Below are 19,621 nucleotides of genomic sequence, written 5' to 3'. Positions count from 1 at the left end.
CTAACAATTTTATTACGTAACTAACAAGAGACTAATTATGTCATATTCTTTTACCAAAATTCCTTTTAAGCTATCATTTTCAAACTTAAACCTTTCAAATTTTCTTTGCTTATCACGTCATGACATAAACTTTTCAATTTTTTAATGAAAAAAAATACGAAAAGTGACAAAATAAATAATAAAATTCAAAAATAATAATATATTTGTTTATTGTAATTTATTCAGAGCATCGTACGACCAAAATACTAGTTCTAAGCTTCTAACTAATAAATTGTGCAACATTAATATCTAACATAGAGAATTAAAAATGTCAATAACCCGAAGCATCACCCGGCACGAAAGAGTACTCGGATATCAGTCATATCACCCCAACATCAACCGGCTTGGAAATTGGTGAGGAAAACCGGCGTTAGGTTTGGACAATACATCTCTTTCTCCTTTGTTATCATCGCTTGTGGTACGGTATTAGCTCCGGTCATCCCATCACCTCTTTCATTTTCTCTCTCCTCACACCTCGCAGTTTGTATATCCGTTATTTTCCTCCCTCTCTTCTCCCCCCTAAAAAAAACACAAAACCCACATTCTTCATCTCCAACTGGAGGGAAAAATGGACCACAAAATTCAATTACTCACTCTTACAGTCTCACTTCTTCAACAAAATCCAGAAAAATGGAGCTAAAATAACAAAAAATGGTCATGTATTTGGGTGTTTTAAGGTGAGATAATTTATGGGATTGTAAATTAAATTAGGGATATGGGAACTAGGGTTCCAATTTACAATGATGAAAACAATAGTAATTCAAGACCAGTAGATACGTACATTGATGAGAGAAATTTAGGTGAAGTGAAAAAAGTCGGCGAAAACGACAGAATTAGCGGTAATGATCATGACGCAGTTACTGAAGATAGTGTAGATCATGATGAGGGCTCTAATACCGTTGTAAGTGAAGTATTTTGTTTTTGTTCAGATTTTTTTGGAAAAAATTTGGTTTATATTGTTGATTTTTTATGGGTTATAAATAAGTGCTAGAGTTGCAGTGAAATGGTGTAGATGAAGTGATAAACTTTTTGTGTGCTATATATGCTTGTTTGACTTGATGGGTGTAATTGTTTTTTAGATTTTTACTCTCATATTTAATGGAAGAGTTGAAGTATTAATTAGTGTAATGAGATTCAGCATTTTTTTTAATGGGTTTTAAGAGAGAGGATGGAAAATTTGATTGGAAGATTGTGTTTATTGTCACTTTAGTTGCTATATGATGGTGTGAAATGTATGAAGTTGGTTGATCCAAAATGAAGTGCTGGAAATGTATTGGTTCACTTGTTGTGGATCTTCTTGTTTGAGCGGACCGAAAATCACTGGCCCCTCTCATGTTTTCTCTGTAGGTTCTTGATGTATGTTATATGTAGTTGTGATGTGATATTCATCCATGAGTTTTTATTTGTTTTTAAATAGTGCATGTTACCCTGTATGAATAATCATGTGCTTTTTGTTTATCTAGGGTTGCTTAGATGACGCGTACAAAAGCCCGATTCAGATTCTTAACATTGGAGTTGAGGATGATCGGTCTAGCCTGGAAAGTAGTGGGTCTCTAAGAAACTCCTGCAATGCCTTAATCACAAAGGGTAAGTCTCAGCATATTCAGCCGTAGTTTGTTCAACATTTTCCCATAGTTAGGATTTTTTTTTCTTTCCAGTAGGTCAATCTAATCTACTCGTATTGGTTGCTTTTCTATTAGATATTTTGCCAATTGAAACTGCAAGGGCAAGATTCTTGCAAATTGTTGTGGATAGTTTTATCAGTGAGCATATTATTGAGAAGCGGGGTGCTTGTATTGACAACATTGCTGAGCTTGGAGATGATAAATCAAACAAGAGAAAGGTAGCAGAAGTTCAGCGTGAAGGAGATCCAAGGTTTGCTTTGCCGTTGATGTATGTGGCTAACCTCTATGAAACCTTGGTTAGTGAAGCGAACACAAGACTTGCTTCATTAAATGGTTTTCGTGAAAAGACAATTGGAGTAGCTCTTGAAGCATCTGGCGGGCTTTACAGAAAGCTGACGCAGAAATTTCCTAAAACAGGTAGCATATTCTAGCTTCTTTGTTGGGATAAATTGTCTCTTCATTGCCTTTTAGCAAGTCATACCATAACAAACGTCCAAGTGAAATAATTTGATGTAACAGACTTGATTTGTTTTGTGGATCCCATATCACACAGAGAGAGAGACATCATTTGGGACGGAAACAGTTTGGTCAGATCCTTAACTTGCAATAACCAAGCATCATGTAGTCGATTTAACTTGAGTAATGGTACTTGGTGAAAAGAAAGGTCCTCTACAAGTCCAGGTCAGAACTATGACGTCCAATTGCTTCTACTTGGTGGTGAAAACATCAGGGGTCTGGAGTAGCTTCAGATTATCAATATGGTCCATAATGTAGCGGGCACGAACGGCTATATGGAACAATCCTGACCATGTTTGATTCAAGGGGACCAAGTTCTGGATATTATGCATGATCTGCGCAAGTTGGAGAGGATGTTGACCGGTGGATTATTAGCCATGAGTATAGAAGAAGAGACACAAGGAAGAGAGGACAGAAAAAAAAGCAGAGATTTCAAGAGGGACTCGATTGACGAGGGGGAGGGGTTGTTGTGATTATCATGGTAGTTGAGATGTGTAAGTTGTAACAGTCCCTGATTAGGGTGTCATTATGTTTTTTTCTATATACATGTTGTATAGTTACAATAGGTGCAGTAACGGAGGAGTCCTAGTTATATCATATATGCTACAAGTTAGGAAATAAAATAGAAAAGAAATATTCTCATACTAATTTATCTATTATTACTAACGGTGTCAATTTTGCAGTATTTTAAAGCATTATTGCCGGAATTTGTGCTATTATCAAGTGGGAACTTTTCAGGATGAAAGTCAGTTTTAACATGTTAGGAGAGAAATAGTCAGCTAGAACTTAGAAGCTAAGCCTGCTGTGTGCTGGAACTAGTTTAACTATGCAAGTTGAGAAAGTAGAATTTATTATATGCTCATTTGGTAATGCATGCATCTCCTGGATGTTTATTACTTCATATGATATCTAGGTTAGTTTCTTGTCTAACATTATATGCCTCCTGTGAAACGTAGGTTCCTATTCTTTTAAAAGACGGGAATTGGCCACTTCTCTTGAAACAAGAACTAGGTTTCCAGAATTAGTTGTCCAAGAAGAGAAGCGGGTTCGTTTTGTGGTGGCCAATGGTTTAGACATCGTTGAGAGACCAAATAGCGTTCCTAGTGATGATGCAGAATGGTTAGTTTCAGTCATTTATACATGTTTGCCATAACCTTCTGTGCGTACACTTTAAGAAATTAATAATAACCTTTTGTGCCCATGTATTAAATACTGCAGTTGTTTTGCTCTAATGACTCTTTTGAAACTTCCTATCCTTTAGATAAAAGAGTAGTTATTGATGATAAGCAAAGTACTTGTATGTAAGAGGAGAGGGCAAAATATTAAAACTAAGGAAAAACAACCAGAGATATCGTACTTTATGATGTTTGATAAGATTATGGCATAACGTAAGAGTTCACTTGTTTCTCTTATAAAAAAAGGAAAAAAGAAAGAAAGAACTCGACTAGTCGAGGCTCTTCCCGTGCAATTTAAAATTTTTGAACATCAAAAGTCAGAAGTAATTTTTGTAGTCTGTCGTACTATGAAGAGTGTTGGGTTCCCTTCTTAAGCTCATACTTCTATCATGTAATCAACTGGTGAATACTATGGTTGAAGAGTTCCAACAAGAGATTTGATAATATATGTAAGGTTCTATTGGTTGATCATCTCTTTTAACACTAGCTTTCCTTCTGCGGCAGGTTCAAGCGTTTGACAGGTCGGACTGAAGTAGCAATCACCGAAAGGGACTATAAGTTCTACAACCCAAGACATAAAGTTAGGCGTGCATCCTCAAACAGTTCTCCAACCATTCCTGGTTTGCTTGTGAGTTCACTGTTTATCATTACATGGGTTCTGATTCTGGAATATTGATCTGTGTTGTAATAACTTGATATTTTTTTTCTCAGTCATACCACAGCAATAGTGACCATGAATTCCAGTCTGCAACAGAGGTATGCTACATTTTTTATGCCTATTGGCCGAACTTGGCTTTCTTTGTTCTACACTTCTACATCTGAATCTAATGCCGATTGTATCTTTTAAAAATTTAATTTACCTCTTTCGCTGGATGGAATAAAGTGTCGATACATTTTTCTGAGAGTTGGATATTCCTCGTTTTGCTTATGATTTATGAACCTTCAGCTTATATAGGAACTTTTTTTGGATAGGCTTTCATTTAAGCAAAAAAATAAAAAATAAATAGAAATTGAAGGAAACAATCATAGCATTTGTTAGTGGACAGTAATGTGTGTTAGTCAAGCTGAGTATTGATAATTATGATAAATATTTTAAGTTTCACCTCTACTATATCAGAATACATATAACTATATCGTTTGTAGGTTCTTTTTACATGGCAACAGTGGAACAGGGAAATTTTGTATCAACTAAACACAATTGCACTTAGAAATTATCAATTGTGTAAATTAGTTTGTCTGGTGTGGCCGCGTGAGAATGGAGGTATGGTGTGTTTATTTGTTAACTTTGTTGCCTTGACTATATATACGCGCCATGCCTTATGATGAGAGACTATGAGTGTATTTATACTTTATAGTTTATACTGCTTTATATTACATCTCAAATCTAAACAGTGAGAATTCATGCTTTGACGAAACTTCATGTTTAATGCTTGTTTATGACATTCTACTTTTATGATCATATATATGTCCTATCTGATTAATGCAACTGGAGTGCATATGGCAGAGTCCAAGGAAGCAGGATACACCATCTAAGCATCCTTTAGTGACGTTGGCTCATCAGCCACAATATCAATCTGTTATTCTGAATCATCATCAGTCTCTTAATCAGAATCAGCAGACAACCCTCGTAGCTTGCACGCATGAAAGTGGGCAGTCTTCCCAGTTACCTGACATTTCTCAGGGCCATGAATCTCCAACTCTTTCTCAGAACATGGCATCATTCGAGCCCCTTGGAGGAAGTCACACATTGGGTCGTTTAAATATGATGGTGAGTTTTTTTTTCTATTGTTAATTAATTTTTTATAATGCCTGTTGATGTTACTTGGTTTTAAATGTTCTATTTTCATCTTACTCTGAATAAAAATTTCCCTTGTTAACTCTTTCATTGATGAGTTTCTTGTGGCGGTGGGGTGCTAAGCAGGTGGAAATTTGGAATCCATCAGTTCTTTACCCTCTGGCTTGCTAATATGTGAAAAAATATTGAAGGATTTTTTATGCTTGATTACTGAGAACCCTCAGGACCCTAATAGAGTATCTTAACATTCTATAGTTCTATTGGACGTTCCAACTTAAATCTTCATATTCTAGAGTCTAGACACCAAGGTATATGCTAACTATATTATGTCTATGAAGTTGATGCTATGATATCCTGGTGTCTGTTGAGAACAGTTTCTCATCTATTTGGTTTAGGTTAAGACTATATGCATTATGATTTCCCCAGACCCTACTAAGACCCGTGTTCTTACTAGGTTGTTGACTTCTTGTTGATAAGAACAGAGTTTTTGAAGACTACAAGTTCAGTCCATATGTGATAGTTTGGGCTTAGTATTAGCTAGTTGATCTTGGTTTTGTGTAGTTTTGCTAATAAAGAGCAATTTTAATCCAAAGATTGGGTTGATTTAATTAATTACTCTTTAGAATTATTTTTCTTATTGGGCTCTTTGTGCCATTAGTATGTGCTGTAGCCTTGTAGAGAAAAGGCATTTCTTATTTGGACTCAAAGGGATTTGTTGAACATATCTAATTGTGTTAAGGGTTTTATGTTTCTGATTATAGCCTCCATAATAATTTGGGAGCTTTTATGTTTGAGAATTGGTTTGTCCAACCAAAATACACTTGTTGCGAGTTGTTTTCCCTTTTTTGGTTGCGATTGTGAAATAATTTTCTAACCTACCATATTTAGAGAACTATTAGAATTGATGATAAAGAATGGCTTAGAAGTGTGTTTATAGCCGTTCCTTGTTACTTCTTGCTTACATTTTGGTAATTTGAGGCATCTTAATTGTAGTTCAAGTTAAAATGATGAAATTTGAAAGCGTAGTGAATAGTGCCTTTAATCACACAGGAAGTTGATAAAAATTCCTTGGCCGGTGGTAAGTGGCCATTTTCAAATGTTTGTCTTTTAAGGAGTCTCCATCATTTACAAATGACCCTATATGAAGAGGATTATGATTTTGCAACTAGAGTGGCCCTATCTACCCATGTATTTTTTTTTTTTCATATTATGTCAAGTGTTGCCTAATTCATGAAACCTTTCCGTTGAACTACATTATGGAAAGACGATTTGTAAATCAAGTGGCATTTTTTTTGGGCTAGTCTAACGAAACTATGTAACAGTGTTCCCCTACCAATTCTCATTACCATGAATTAACACTGGTAATGCTATGAGCTTGTTGATATACGATATATGCTGTGTTGCTTGGTTTGTCCCAAAAAGATGCTATCTCATCTTTACAAGGCTTGATAATTTTCGAGTTTTCTCTTACCTTTATGGTGTTAAATTTTACTGGTATATCAACCCTATTTCGATCTATTTTTTTTTTTTTTTTTTTGAAAGATATTTCGATCTATTTGTATTCTCTTAATTAAATTCATGAAAGCTGGGAATAATTACATAAATACTAGTAATTAAAGATTCCTGAACCCTACTTCTGTATCCTAGATGCTTTCCTAATCAGTGTTTTTCTCGTCCTTTCACAGCCAACTAGTCCTGCAAAGTTCTGTGACGAATGCGGGTCTCCTTACTTGAGGCCAACTTCCAAGTTCTGCTCACAGTGTGGTACAAAGAGGTTTGGGATATGAATCAGTTGCTCCGAACAAACGATTTATGGATCTTCTAGCCTCAATGCGGTGTTGTAATTTAGTGGTGTTGTAATTTAGTGTTCATATAATTGAAGCCAAACAGTAGTTTTCATGTACACCTCAATAGATTAAATGCCTTTGCAGGTACACTTTCAAGTTTCAATAGATCAAATAGTTCCGGGACAATAACTGATTTTTCCTAGGTTTTAGCTTAATTGCATGGAGAATCTCTCTCCATGCACATTCTCCAAATCCTCCTATTGTACTGTTACTGCATTGTTATTTTAGTGCTCCTTTTTTAACTAGTTTCTTGTTGGGTTTTTCTACGTTATACCCTTGTATTTTTTTCAATTTCTACGTTGTTTCCCAAATTTTTAAAAATTCTACACAGTACCCTCAAACTTACCTTTTTTAATGCACAATTCTCCTACCACTGATATATGTCATTAATTTCAGCTACTTTTTATAATCTGGTGGAACGAATCTAATTAGCGAATAATCCTTCTAAGGGTTAAACATGTATAAGTCAAATTAGTTCCAATAAATTTTTAAAAAATAAATGAAATTAATGACATATAATCAACAATTTGGGCATCATGTATTAAAAAAGGTAAACTTGAGAATACTGTGTGGAATTTTAAAAAGTTGGATTCGGGGCGATTAGTCGAAATTTCGTCAATGTCAAACCTCAAGAGACTTACCATTCTTTTTGTTTAGATCTGTGCAATTGATAAATGTGTTTTTGACATTCATTATACCTTTTAAAGTTCCTTTTCTCTTTTTTTTATTTTTTTATTTTCTCCTTTCATCCTTTATGCTATCCTTTCTCTTCTTTTCAGTAATTCTTTTTCTAGGATTGTTCTTTAAATATATAGCATTATGACCCATATTTAAGTGTTTTTTGTGCCTTTAAACTACTTAGTTACTCTCACTTGTCGATGGTGTAGGTTATATACAGGGGCCTCTCTGTGTGGAGTACTGAAAATAAGTAGCAAACACATATAGCAAAATATACTTCAAAATCTGGCAAGGGGCACTTCAAATTGTTGTATCTTCCAAACTATACATCGATTGAGTGTGATTCAAATTTAAGGTGAAAATTCGTCATGATGGATTTTCAATAATTGGAAAGCTTGATTTGGGGCTAAAATGAAGAAAGTATGTGTGTTTTAAGAGGAGATATTGTCGATTGAGATTTGAGAGTTAGGTACTAAATAACACGAATAATTCATAAAACCTCTTATTAGCAATTATGGTCTGAATGACAACGAGAGTCTAGGTCTTTGATGTGTGGCTTATATGAAAATTGAGATAAGAAAAATGTAGTGGAAACTAGATCAATGCTCTTGAATGAATGTATAATGGTTCTCAAGAATTGGCTGTGACAAAATCTCATTTATATGACATCAATATCGTTCATATGCACAATTGTTAAAAAAAAAAGAAGAAAACTATGCACTGAAAGGTCTTTTGTTCCACTATTCTTTATATGTAAATTTGATTGACGATTTAAAATTCATGGGATAAGCCTTTTGTTTTTAAATACATTAGATGCTCTTGTGGTTTAATAAAAGGCATAAAATACCCTTAATGAGTAACTCCGTTAAGTTTATAGTAGTCATTAAGGTAAAATCAACCTATTTATCTCAAATAACACTTATTATTCTAATTAAATCCTAATTACATGTAGTTAGACCATAACAAATTTAAAACCTCCCATCCACCACCCTAGCCACCCTTACCAACGACGCCAACCTTTCTTTCCCAACAACCCTTACTAGCGGGCAACGGCTCCAACCTTTCCCGCCCAGCACCCCCGTTCCCCACCCACCACCCCAGCCTTCTAGTATTTCAATGATAATTATTTTATGAGAAAAGAGAGAAAGTGAAAGAGAGAACATTCGTCCATGAGAGCATAGAGAAAAAGAGTACTTGATAAAGATGGTTCACTAAAGTTTAATGTGTCATTGGGGTTTGAGCTAGAGAATTTAAACAACATGGTTTAATTTGTAATTTCAAATCCTTATTTATTGGGATGTAATATATTGAATTGACCAAAAATTTGGGTGAATTTCATATTATAATTTATTAATTATCCAAACACGTTAATTGAACAAATTCTAGAATTTTCAAATGAAAATTATAATTTACAAACAGTATAAAAGACCCTTTCAAATAAAACTTAACAAACTATGTGACGTACAATAATTTATGACTATATATCTTATTGCCTAGTTGTATTAGGTTAATTTAGACACCAAGCTAAACTAATTAATCAAGTTCACTAATCAAGGGCCTGTTCTCCCTAGCTTATTTTCAGTTCAGTTCAGTTCAGATCAGTTCAGTTCAGCTCTTGACAATACTTTTACTCTCACATATCACTATTTATTTCAGTTCAATTCAGTTCAGTTCAATTCAGTTCAGTTCAGTTCAATTCAGTTCAGTTCAATTGTTTTATGCCGAATAGGACAGACCCTAACTCTATTTTTCACAATATGATATCCTACATTCTCTACTAAATCTAATTACTGCTACCAAAATCCCCGCCCATTCTTAAAATACCCTAACAACTTAATTAGGCGCGAAGCTAATCAGTTAATCAGTTGAGAACCTAACAACTGAAATAACCAATAATTCATCCTAGTTTCTAACATTTTCCCAGCAAGAAACAAAATCTCTCTCTATATATATACCTTAATATTACTTCCTCTACCTCATCTTTCATTCTTAACTTCTTCCATTCACAAATTCAACGTCAATTCATTTCTCGACACATCCATTACTTTCTTTCTGTCTGATATTAATGGCGGAATCATCATCAGCAACAACACCTTTATCTTCTGATAAAGATCACCCAGATAATAATGCTGATGATAAATCTAGGCACCAAATGAACGACGGAAGGAGGCTTAAAATTAAGATTATACCGCCACGGCCACCACCACCACCATCATCACCACCACCAGCAGCTGCTTCTTCTGATGAGGCCCAAGAAACAACTAACGATGACGTCGAAGACGACGACGACTACAATGACATTGACTACTACGTTGATGACGACATCAACAACGTCGACGATGAGGACAACGATGATGATGATGTTGAGGATGTTTATGATGAAAAATTACCTGGGTATAACGCAACGTTGAAATCACTGATAAATCGTCTCAGTAATTTCATAAATATTAATGATGAAAATGATCCCAAGATAATCTTGCAGAGGGAGCTTACTGTAAGTGATTTAAACCCTAATCTAGGCCGACTTTCGATGCCAAATTTGCAGCTTATTGTTAGGCCATTTTTGAGATATCCAGAGCATTTGAATTTACGAGACAAGAAGGGTTTCAAGATTAAGGTGAAGGTGATCATGAACAATACTATGTATGATATGTTGCTCCGTGCATGGGAATACCCCCAAGAGAAAACCGAGGAACCTCAAAGATTCACGTATATGCTGCAATCTGGATGGAAGGAACTTGTGGAAGAACAGAATCTGAAGAATGGTAACACTATTCTTGTTATGTCGTTTCGCATTGGCAAAAAGCTTCACTTTGCTATTTTCAGAGAATAGAATCTTAAGGTTAGTTTTTGATATTCAGGTTTTGGATTGATTTTTTGATATACATGTATTAATTATGCTATTATAGTTTCATGATGGAGAGAATCTTATAACATTCTAGTAGTAGTTACGAGTGTCTGATGATTTCTTGATTGGATGGTTATAATTAACTTAAAATCTTGATAATCTTGATACGAAACGAGGCATATATATGTTAATTATACTGGGTTGTTGTTGAATGTTGATAAAGAAAAAACAGAATTAGTTGAAGACTACAACAAGTTCAGTCCATAATTATTGACAGTTTGGGCTTAATTAGTTTATCTTGAGTTTGAGTATTTTTGCTAATCTTCAGGCTACCACAAGTTGTTTAGTTTAAAGATTGGGTTGATGTCATTAATTAGTCTGCAGAATTATCTCTTAATGGCCTCTTTTGCACCTTTAGTTTGTGTTAGGGGATATTAATGTATTGGGTTTCTAATAATCTATGCTATGAGCTTGTTGATATACTATATGCTGTTTTTTTTGCCTCTAATTTGTCCCTAAAACATACAATCTAATATTTATGTCTGTTATTTCTTGAAGATGGAACCATTGAGTCATTCAATTATACATGTTAAACAATTGTTTTACTGGTAAATCTGTCCTGTTTCGGCCTATTTGCATCTCTTATTCGAGTTCCTGAAACGTTGGAATAATTACATAATAGTAGTGTTTAGTGATTCCTTCCCGATTTCTTATATGCTAGAGAATTTACTAACCAGTGATTTTCACTTGTCCTTTCACAGCCATGAGCCAAGAAATCCTGCAAATTTCGGTGATGAATGCAGGTCTTACTTGAAGCCAACTTTCAAAGTCTATTCACAGTGGTACAAACACGTTTGGGATATGATAAGAGTTACTCTAAATAAACGATTCATGGATTTTCTAGCATCAAAGTAGTGTTGTAGTTATGTTTTCCTGTATTTTTTGTTCATATAGATCAAATACTTTTGCATGTACACTTTCATAGATCAAAATTGGTCCAGTACAATGGTTTTTTCTTAGGTTATTGCTTTTTTTTGTTGCTCCAAAAATATTGACAATTTTCTTCATGAAGTGAATAATGAATGACAGTTTTATACCATATACAGTTTGTTAAGTTTGTTGTTTCAATTATACTTTGTCTGCATATCAGTGACAGAATACAAGAGCGAGTTTACAAAAGAGATGCCATTTCATAAGTTACCACAGAAATTTAACAATCACAGAAGCTGTCATACAATGTATATGAACATTTATCACACTTGATCATTTATCAAATGCAATATTAACATTTTAATCTGTTTAAGTCGATCAACCTACAGTACTAATAAAATGTTAACATAGCATTGATAAATCAAGTCTTAAATGACACTGCAAACACTTGACGAAATGCTTCAGGCTCACCAACACATTCATCTCACCAGTCACCACCTTTGTTGCCATTACTAACTAATCCTACAATCATAAGACTTGAATTCTTCCCCTAATTCACCAGTTTTGCCAATATCTTTTTTTTTTTTTTTTTTTTTTTTTTGACATCAGAAAATCGTACATTAAGTAAAAGAGGAAGTACAACCTAATGCTAATACAATCCAAACTAAAGCCAAACAAATACATAACCTTAAATGAGCTTTAGGAGCTCGTACAATCCATCTAAAACAAAAGTAAATCACAACGAAATAAAAGTGCGTAGAAAGGGGCGCGTCGCTGGTCAGTGTTGATGATGATGGACGCAAACTTCGGCTGGCTGATGGAGAAGGTTGATGAAGCGATTGACAAGCACGATTTGGACAACGAACAACCAACGGCGAGCGTCTCGTCTCGCCGTATGAGCAATCCCAATGATCTGGCATCACTTGGGAATCTGTGCTCATAACCATGGAAGGAGTCACGGTCCAATGTGACCCCATACTCTCGACCGAGAGTATGTCAGTGTTCTCTTTGATGAAAGAGAAACGCTGATGAGTGGGCGTGCTGTAAACCCCCATATTGAACTGGAGTGCCGCCTGCAGATTTGAAGTTTTCAAGGCAAAAACCATGAAGATCAATGCCAAGCTAAAAGGAGAGCCAAACAAGTTGAGCTCTCGAAGATCCCTCCGGTTTTCAAAACCGGCAGGTAAAAGTCCCAACCATGAAAGCCTAACATCACCTCGTCCTTGCTCACGAACATCGTGAGACACCTTGTCCCTCAGCACATATTTCAAAAAACCGACATACTCAGCTGTGACTACGTTGAACCACCAAACTTGACCCAACTGACTAATACGTTCCGATGACCACAACTAATCACCGAAAACCACTTTAGCAACTCGAAAACGACACACTCCGTTTATTCGGAGATTAAAACCACTGGTAAAAAAACATAACTTAACTATTCTGAAAAACCAACAACCAGGGGGGAAGGGAAGGGGAAGCCCGACACTAACATGGGGAAAAGGGAAAGGGAAGCCCGACACTAACTGAGAAGGGAAAGGGAGCCCGACACTAACTTGGGGGAGGGGAAGGGGAATTAAGCCCGAACCTACAAACTGAACTAGTGGATTGGTCATACAGGACAAGAGGGCGAGTAACGGGAACGGAAATCTTCAGTACAATCAAACCGACAGCGACCACCCTAGGAACGGCCAACAAGCCGCACACAAACCGAACAAACCTAAAACACAAAACCAACTAAACCCAAACTAGGTAAGAAGAGAAACTAAATAACCAAGCTACTGTACCAGCCACAGCGGGAAGGGAAACGAAGAACAGAGTAGAAGGGAAACGAAGAACAGGGGAGGGGGACGATTCGACACAGGGGAGGGGACGATTCAACACTAGGGAGGGGGAAGGCCGCGACTCGAAACCAGAAAAAAAAGACGACGGACGAACAAGGGGGAAGGGGAGGAAAACGACGACGGACGAACAAGGGAGGGGGGTTAGTTGGAAACGACGACTAGAGGACGCGAAACACAGGGGAGGGGGGAGGAAAACGGCGACACAGAACAAGGGAGGGGTGAAAGACGGTGACCGGTGGAAATATTACCTACAGGAGAGGCTCGCCGGCGACCGGTGGAATTATGCCAGCCACCGGCGAGCCTTCAAAGGCGGCGCCGAAAGGGTTACTTAGTGGGGATGTTTTAGGGTTTGGGTAGAAGTTTTAGAGAGAGGAGTAGTTTTGCCAATATCAAAACCCATCAAATCACCCAACTGCTTTATCTTGACGTAGGAAGGTTAGCGGAGAAGTTCGATGCCGAAGTTCGTCAAAAGAGCCTGAGATGATTTCTACTAATCGGGCCTCCGGAGTCCGATTGTTTATTGTAATACCTTTTTGGAAACGAAACGGGCCAACGAGTCAAACTCATCGCTATGCCGTGACCTATAAGCTTTTTAAGAAATTCTAGTTCGTTTATGGCCTGAAATCAACATTTTAATTATTTCCGGATTTTATTATTTCCTTAATTTCGTATTAGGGTTTTGTGCTAAGTATTTAAACATTATTAGGGCATTATTGGGAGGCAGTTTTTGATCTTTAATAATATCTCAGAGTTCCTACTCTTTTCTGGTGGATTTCGGATTTCCACAGATTTATCGCTTGTAAATCTGTTTGTTCTTGATCGAGATTAGCGCTTGCTTTTCTCTGAATTGTCCGACTGCGTCATATCCTCTCTACAAATATCAGCAAATTGTCCAACTCACTCACCCCAACAAGGGTTCTAGGAAGGTCTTGTGCATCGTCAAGAGCGGTTTGGAGCTCGGTAACTTGAGCCCTCGAAACGATGTAAATCACATTAAAAAACGAAGGACTAAACTGTTGCGAATTTCAGCTTACAGCTAGCACAAGAAACAATTATGATTTGATCAAATCCAGATATATAAAGCTTCAAAAATCAACTATGTTTAATCAAATTAATATTGTAGCAACTACTCAAATTAACACAAGCTCAAGCTATAAAAACCATTCAATGCATGCTAATAGGAATTAAAATATCTAATCCAACAAAAACCATTACTTGAGCTTGTGACACATCACATAGGAGACAAGCTGGTTGAAGGAATAATTTTCTTGATTACACAATTAAGGCTCCGTTTGGTAGGGCATACAACATTTTCAATGTAAAATGATTTTTCATGGAAATTAAACAATTTATAATGAAAAACACAATTCCAAACTTAATTTTTTCGTTGTTTGGTTCGATGTAAGAAAAATGATGAAATGAAAGGAAAATAAAAGGGAAAGTAAGGAGGTAATGAGAGGAGTGTACAAGAGAGATAAGGAAAATAGTTTTCCCTTCATTTTGAAAGGAAAATGGTTTTCCATCATTGGGAGAGTAATTTTACCCCAAGGGAAAATGATTTTACACTCTTTTGCCAACCAAACAATGTAAAACTAAAAATAGAGGAAAATAGTTTTCCGGGAAAACGTTTTACACCCTACCAAACGGAGAATAAGTGTATATAGTCTTCTTAAAATTTGGGTGTTTCATAAATTGATCATGAAAACATAATTACAAAAACCATTTAATGGAATGAAATCTAAAGCTACCAATGGTCCCGTGGACGTCTAAAAGCGAGACTTACATCATTTAATTTTGACCGTTTTAGGGCTACTCTGGGCTCGATCATATTTTTCGCTGAAAACCTTCCTATGGGGTGCGACACGACTTATAATGCATCCAGGATGCTTCGCACCATTTGAGTTGCCCCAGAATGCCACAAAACGACCAATTTATTATTTTGTCGTGGAGCCACAGAATGATCCTTAAACGGTCGTAAAAGCTATTCTTATTCCCGTTCAAAGCCGTAGGAGTCCTTAATATACCATCTCATATCTCCTCAAGGCATCCTACGATATTTGGTGCACGGGTCCCAGGGACGTCTAAAAGCGTGACTTATATAGCCTTCAATTTTGACCGTTTTAGGGCTCCTCCGGGGCCGGTCATATTTTCGCCGAAAACCTTCCTATAGGATGCGGATTGACAATCGCGCTTGATTATCTGCAGCATCAGTAGTATTTGTAAGCTCCTTACTCTCCATAATTATTCTGGCATCTCTTACATCGTTATATTTCATATTATTCCGAATATGGTCCAGCAACAATCCTAACTCATATATCACCCGGTGGTGGTACATTAAGGATCAACTTGCGGGTAGTTTTTCTGTTACTCGTAACATAGGAAAGTTCCTTGGCATTCACTTGATGTTGATCAGAAGTTGGAGATGTTTCTGGTAATTGAGAAGAAACCATAAGTGGCGGATCTTGACCAACAATTTAATAGGGGTTGAGTTGATAAATTAAAAGTTTTAGTGTGAATTTTACATGATGAATAAAAACACTAATACACACCAAACTATATGTATACTATTATTAATGGCTACAAATAGCTTGTAGCTAATGTAATAAATCAAAATGTCAAAGGTGCAATTTTTAAGAAATTATTTCCATTTATTTATTGGACCATTATGAAATCTTCAAGAAATTGAGTAATTTTTTAATAAATTGAAGGTATAGTTCATTAGCAACTAAATAAACTACTCCAGTAATAAAATAAATAAATTACCAGATTACTTTCTTAAGTAAAAAAAAAAAATTTATATTTTATGATTGTTAGGAATGAGTTTGAGGAAATATAAAGTACTATATTATAGTTAAATGAAAAAGGAAGTTTTTAGAGAAGAAGAATAGAAGATAGTACGATCAATGAAAAAAGATTTTTCTAAATTAGGCAAATTGATATAAACCAAAGATAGAGGGGACGAAGAAAAATATAAGCAAAAAAGAAAGAAGGAAAAGAAAAAAAAAGAAAAAAGAGAAGCATCTAAAATGAAGAAAAACAAAAAAAAGTACAAATGTGTTGATGCAAGGTTCAACCTTGCAAACTTAAGGGCTCAAACTTCCTTTTATACCTTGCTTCATTGCCACTGTTCCATAGTTTGTTTTGTGACATAAACTGCAGTTTACTTAATTTATCTTATACAGTTATGGGAGGCCAAGCCCCCACCTGCCCCTTCTATAAGCACAAGAACACTTCTTAGGTGGGAGCAGTTTGTTATTCTCATCACCGTTGGTAGAGCGTACGGATTCGGATTCCGCCATATAAGCATAAGAACGCTTCTTAGCTAGTTTGGAGGAGTTTGTTGATCTCATCGCTGTTGGTAGAGCGTAGATATCCCGAATTCGATTCCGCCATTATAGAAACAAGCAAGAGGGCTTAATTATAGAAACTTGAAAGGAACAAAAAGAATCTAGTAAGGTTGAATGAAGCTTGAGGGTTAGAAATTCTTTTGGAAGGAAGAGATCAGACGAGAGAGAGTGTGTGTATGTTGGTGAATGAAAGAGTTGAAAAGTAGGGGTACATAATATATAGCCAATATAGGAAGAATACCGAGAAAATGTAGGAATACTACTAATACTAACATTAGGATTCATCTAGTGTTGATAGATGAGTTAATTGGTGCCCAAGTTTGAAAATGTGTACTTCCCGGAATGACGTTGATACATTAAGAGGTGATCATGGTTAAGTAAAATCCTAATCCAATTACGCAACAATGCAACTACTAATGATATTCTTAGGCCTGTTCTTTTCAGTTTACAATAATTGAACTGAATTTAATTGAAGTATTGAACTAAGCTGAACTGATGAACTGATTGCAATTGAATTGAACTTAATTGATTGTAACTGAGCTGAGCTAAACTCAATTAAATTATAACTAATAGTAATGATAATAATTTAGCTATCATTAATTAATAAATATAAATTAATAAATAAATGATAGTAATAACAATATAATATAATATAATATAATATAATATAATATAATATAATATATATAAATATAATATAATATAATATATATATAATATAATATAATTAATATTATAATAAATATAATATAATATTATAATATAATATATATATATATAAATATAATAATTAATATAATATTAAAATATATATATATATATATAATATAATATAATAATATAATATAATATAATATTAATATAATATAATATATATAATATATATAATATAATATAATATAATATAATATAATATAATATATATTAATATAATATAATATAATATAATATAATATAATATAATATAATATAATATAATATAATATAATATAATATAATATAATATAATATAATATAATATAATATGTTCATATTTAATAATAATTATAATAATAAAAATATTATTTAATTACTAATAAAATCTTTAATAATAAGTTATTAAATAAAATAATAATAAGTTATTAAATAATAGTAATAAGTTATTAAATAGATTAATAATAAGTTATTAAATAATAATAAGTTATTAAATAATAACAAGTTATTAAATAATAATAATAAGTTATCAGAGAAATAAATTAGAAACTGAACTGAATTGAACTGACCTGTTAATTGCAACTGAAGTGAAGTGAATTAAATTGAACTGAACTGAACTGAAAATGAGCTGGAGAGATTATCTTATGTCCTGGTAAATTGTTGTTCTACATAAGTGATTTTCTAATTAAGAGATTAATTTGGCGATCACAAGCTCACAAATAAATGCCATTTACAATAAAATTATCGAATATATAATGATATTAACAAAAAAAATCATTTTAATTTTTGAAATAAGTATCTAATAACTTTTTTTTCTATTATTACTATTAATTTTTGCACATACTTTACCAAATAATCTGATTTTTCTTCCCAATTCTCAATTGAACTAATTCTCCAAAAATAATTAGTTTGAAATTTTCGAACAAACATAGTAGTCGATGTCCTTGTTCAAACAATTCTACATAGATTTAATTTATCATGTTGTTGTTTTTAAATATTGACACAAATTATTAGTTATTGTAAAAAAAAATTCCAGGAAATTGAAAATTAGCTTTGTAGTTAATCAAGCATTATTTTCTAATTAAGAGACTAATTAGACAACAAAAGTTCATAAAAAGGCCATTTTACAATAAAATTTTAAAAATTGTAATGATATATCTTAACACCAAAAAATAATTTCATTTTTCGAAAATAACTTTTTAACTTTTTTTTTGTATAATTACCTTCGCCTTTTATTTGCACGTAAATTCCAAGTAATCCGGTTTTTCCTCCTTTTTCTCAACAATACTTCAGAAATCCTCAATTAAAATCTTATATTTTGAATAAAAGGTTGTAGTCCTCGTTAAAACTAGTTCATATAGAGATTTACTAGGTAGTTATTTTCAAAAAGTGATACAATTATTAGTTATTTTTAAACAAAATTTTCTAGTAATTCAAGACATAGGAAGCTCATGATGATTAGGCAAAGAAAATAATACCCTAGTTTATTACGAGATAACTCATGTCCGAACTCCCAATGGAATGAAATCTGTATATATACTTCATTACCTCCACCTGCTCTTTTGTTATTAAATCCTTCCATTCACAAAACCTCGATCAGCCTAATTTCTCTTCTCCATTCATCCTTATTTCATCTCTTCAATTTGTTTCTTTGTGTCTTTGTTCGTGAGCTAATTAACTTAGATTAATGGCCGAATCATCAAAAACACTAGGCTCGAGTGAGAATAATTATGCTGTAGTTCTTCCTAAGAAACGTCCTTATGATGATGAATTACAGCCTTCAACCTCTAATCAAGATCACCAACATCATAAAGCTGATAAAATTTGCTACGTTTTACGCGGCTGTAATAAGACCCTCAAGTTGTTCTTATCGAAACCAAACTCGTCACCACCTTCATTATCTTATGATGCCCAACACACCAACCAGCGACCTGCTGTCTCGATGATCGATCATCCCATCACAACCAACGACGTCGTCAACAACAACAACAACAGCAGCAACAATAGCAGCAGCAACATCAACAACAACAACAACAACAACAGTAACAACAGCAGCAACAATAGCAGCAGCAATATCATGATCAACAACAGTAACAACAGCAGCAACATCAACAAGCGTCTTCGTCGGGAGACAAGTAATAATAAGAAACAATTTAACAACGAGGAAGGAGCATCGTCGTCGTCTACAAAAGCTGTTGGTAATGATCAATCAGATGATGTAGATATGAAGTTAGGATTACTGCTGGATCATCTTCATAATGTCATCGATATTACGGATGTGACT

General features: G+C 34.4%; 2 protein-coding genes across 2 annotated transcripts; both read left to right on the top strand.

Moving 5' to 3' along the window:
• Positions 1-315: 315 nt before the first annotated feature.
• LOC104895268 (hypothetical protein) lies at positions 316-7,242 on the top strand. Its single transcript, XM_010681730.4, has 8 exons — positions 316-940; positions 1,503-1,626; positions 1,740-2,081; positions 3,137-3,299; positions 3,860-3,983; positions 4,067-4,111; positions 4,860-5,123; positions 6,836-7,242. The coding sequence occupies exons 1-8, from the start codon at positions 755-757 to the stop codon at positions 6,935-6,937; spliced, it is 1,350 nt and encodes a 449-aa protein (XP_010680032.2). The 5' UTR covers positions 316-754; the 3' UTR covers positions 6,938-7,242.
• Positions 7,070-10,508, top strand: LOC130591733 (putative B3 domain-containing protein At3g24850). Its single transcript, XM_057395544.1, has 2 exons — positions 7,070-7,081; positions 9,924-10,508. Exons 1-2 carry the CDS (start codon positions 7,070-7,072, stop codon positions 10,506-10,508), a joined length of 597 nt encoding a protein of 198 aa, XP_057251527.1.
• The last annotated feature ends 9,113 nt before the right edge of the window (positions 10,509-19,621 follow it).

Source organism: Beta vulgaris, chromosome 6 (assembly GCF_026745355.1).
Source record: "Beta vulgaris subsp. vulgaris cultivar EL10 chromosome 6, EL10.2, whole genome shotgun sequence".
Classification (NCBI taxonomy): Eukaryota; Viridiplantae; Streptophyta; class Magnoliopsida; order Caryophyllales; family Amaranthaceae; genus Beta; species Beta vulgaris.
Note: the sequence above shows the minus strand (reverse complement) of the source record. Positions and strands in the feature narration are given on the sequence as shown.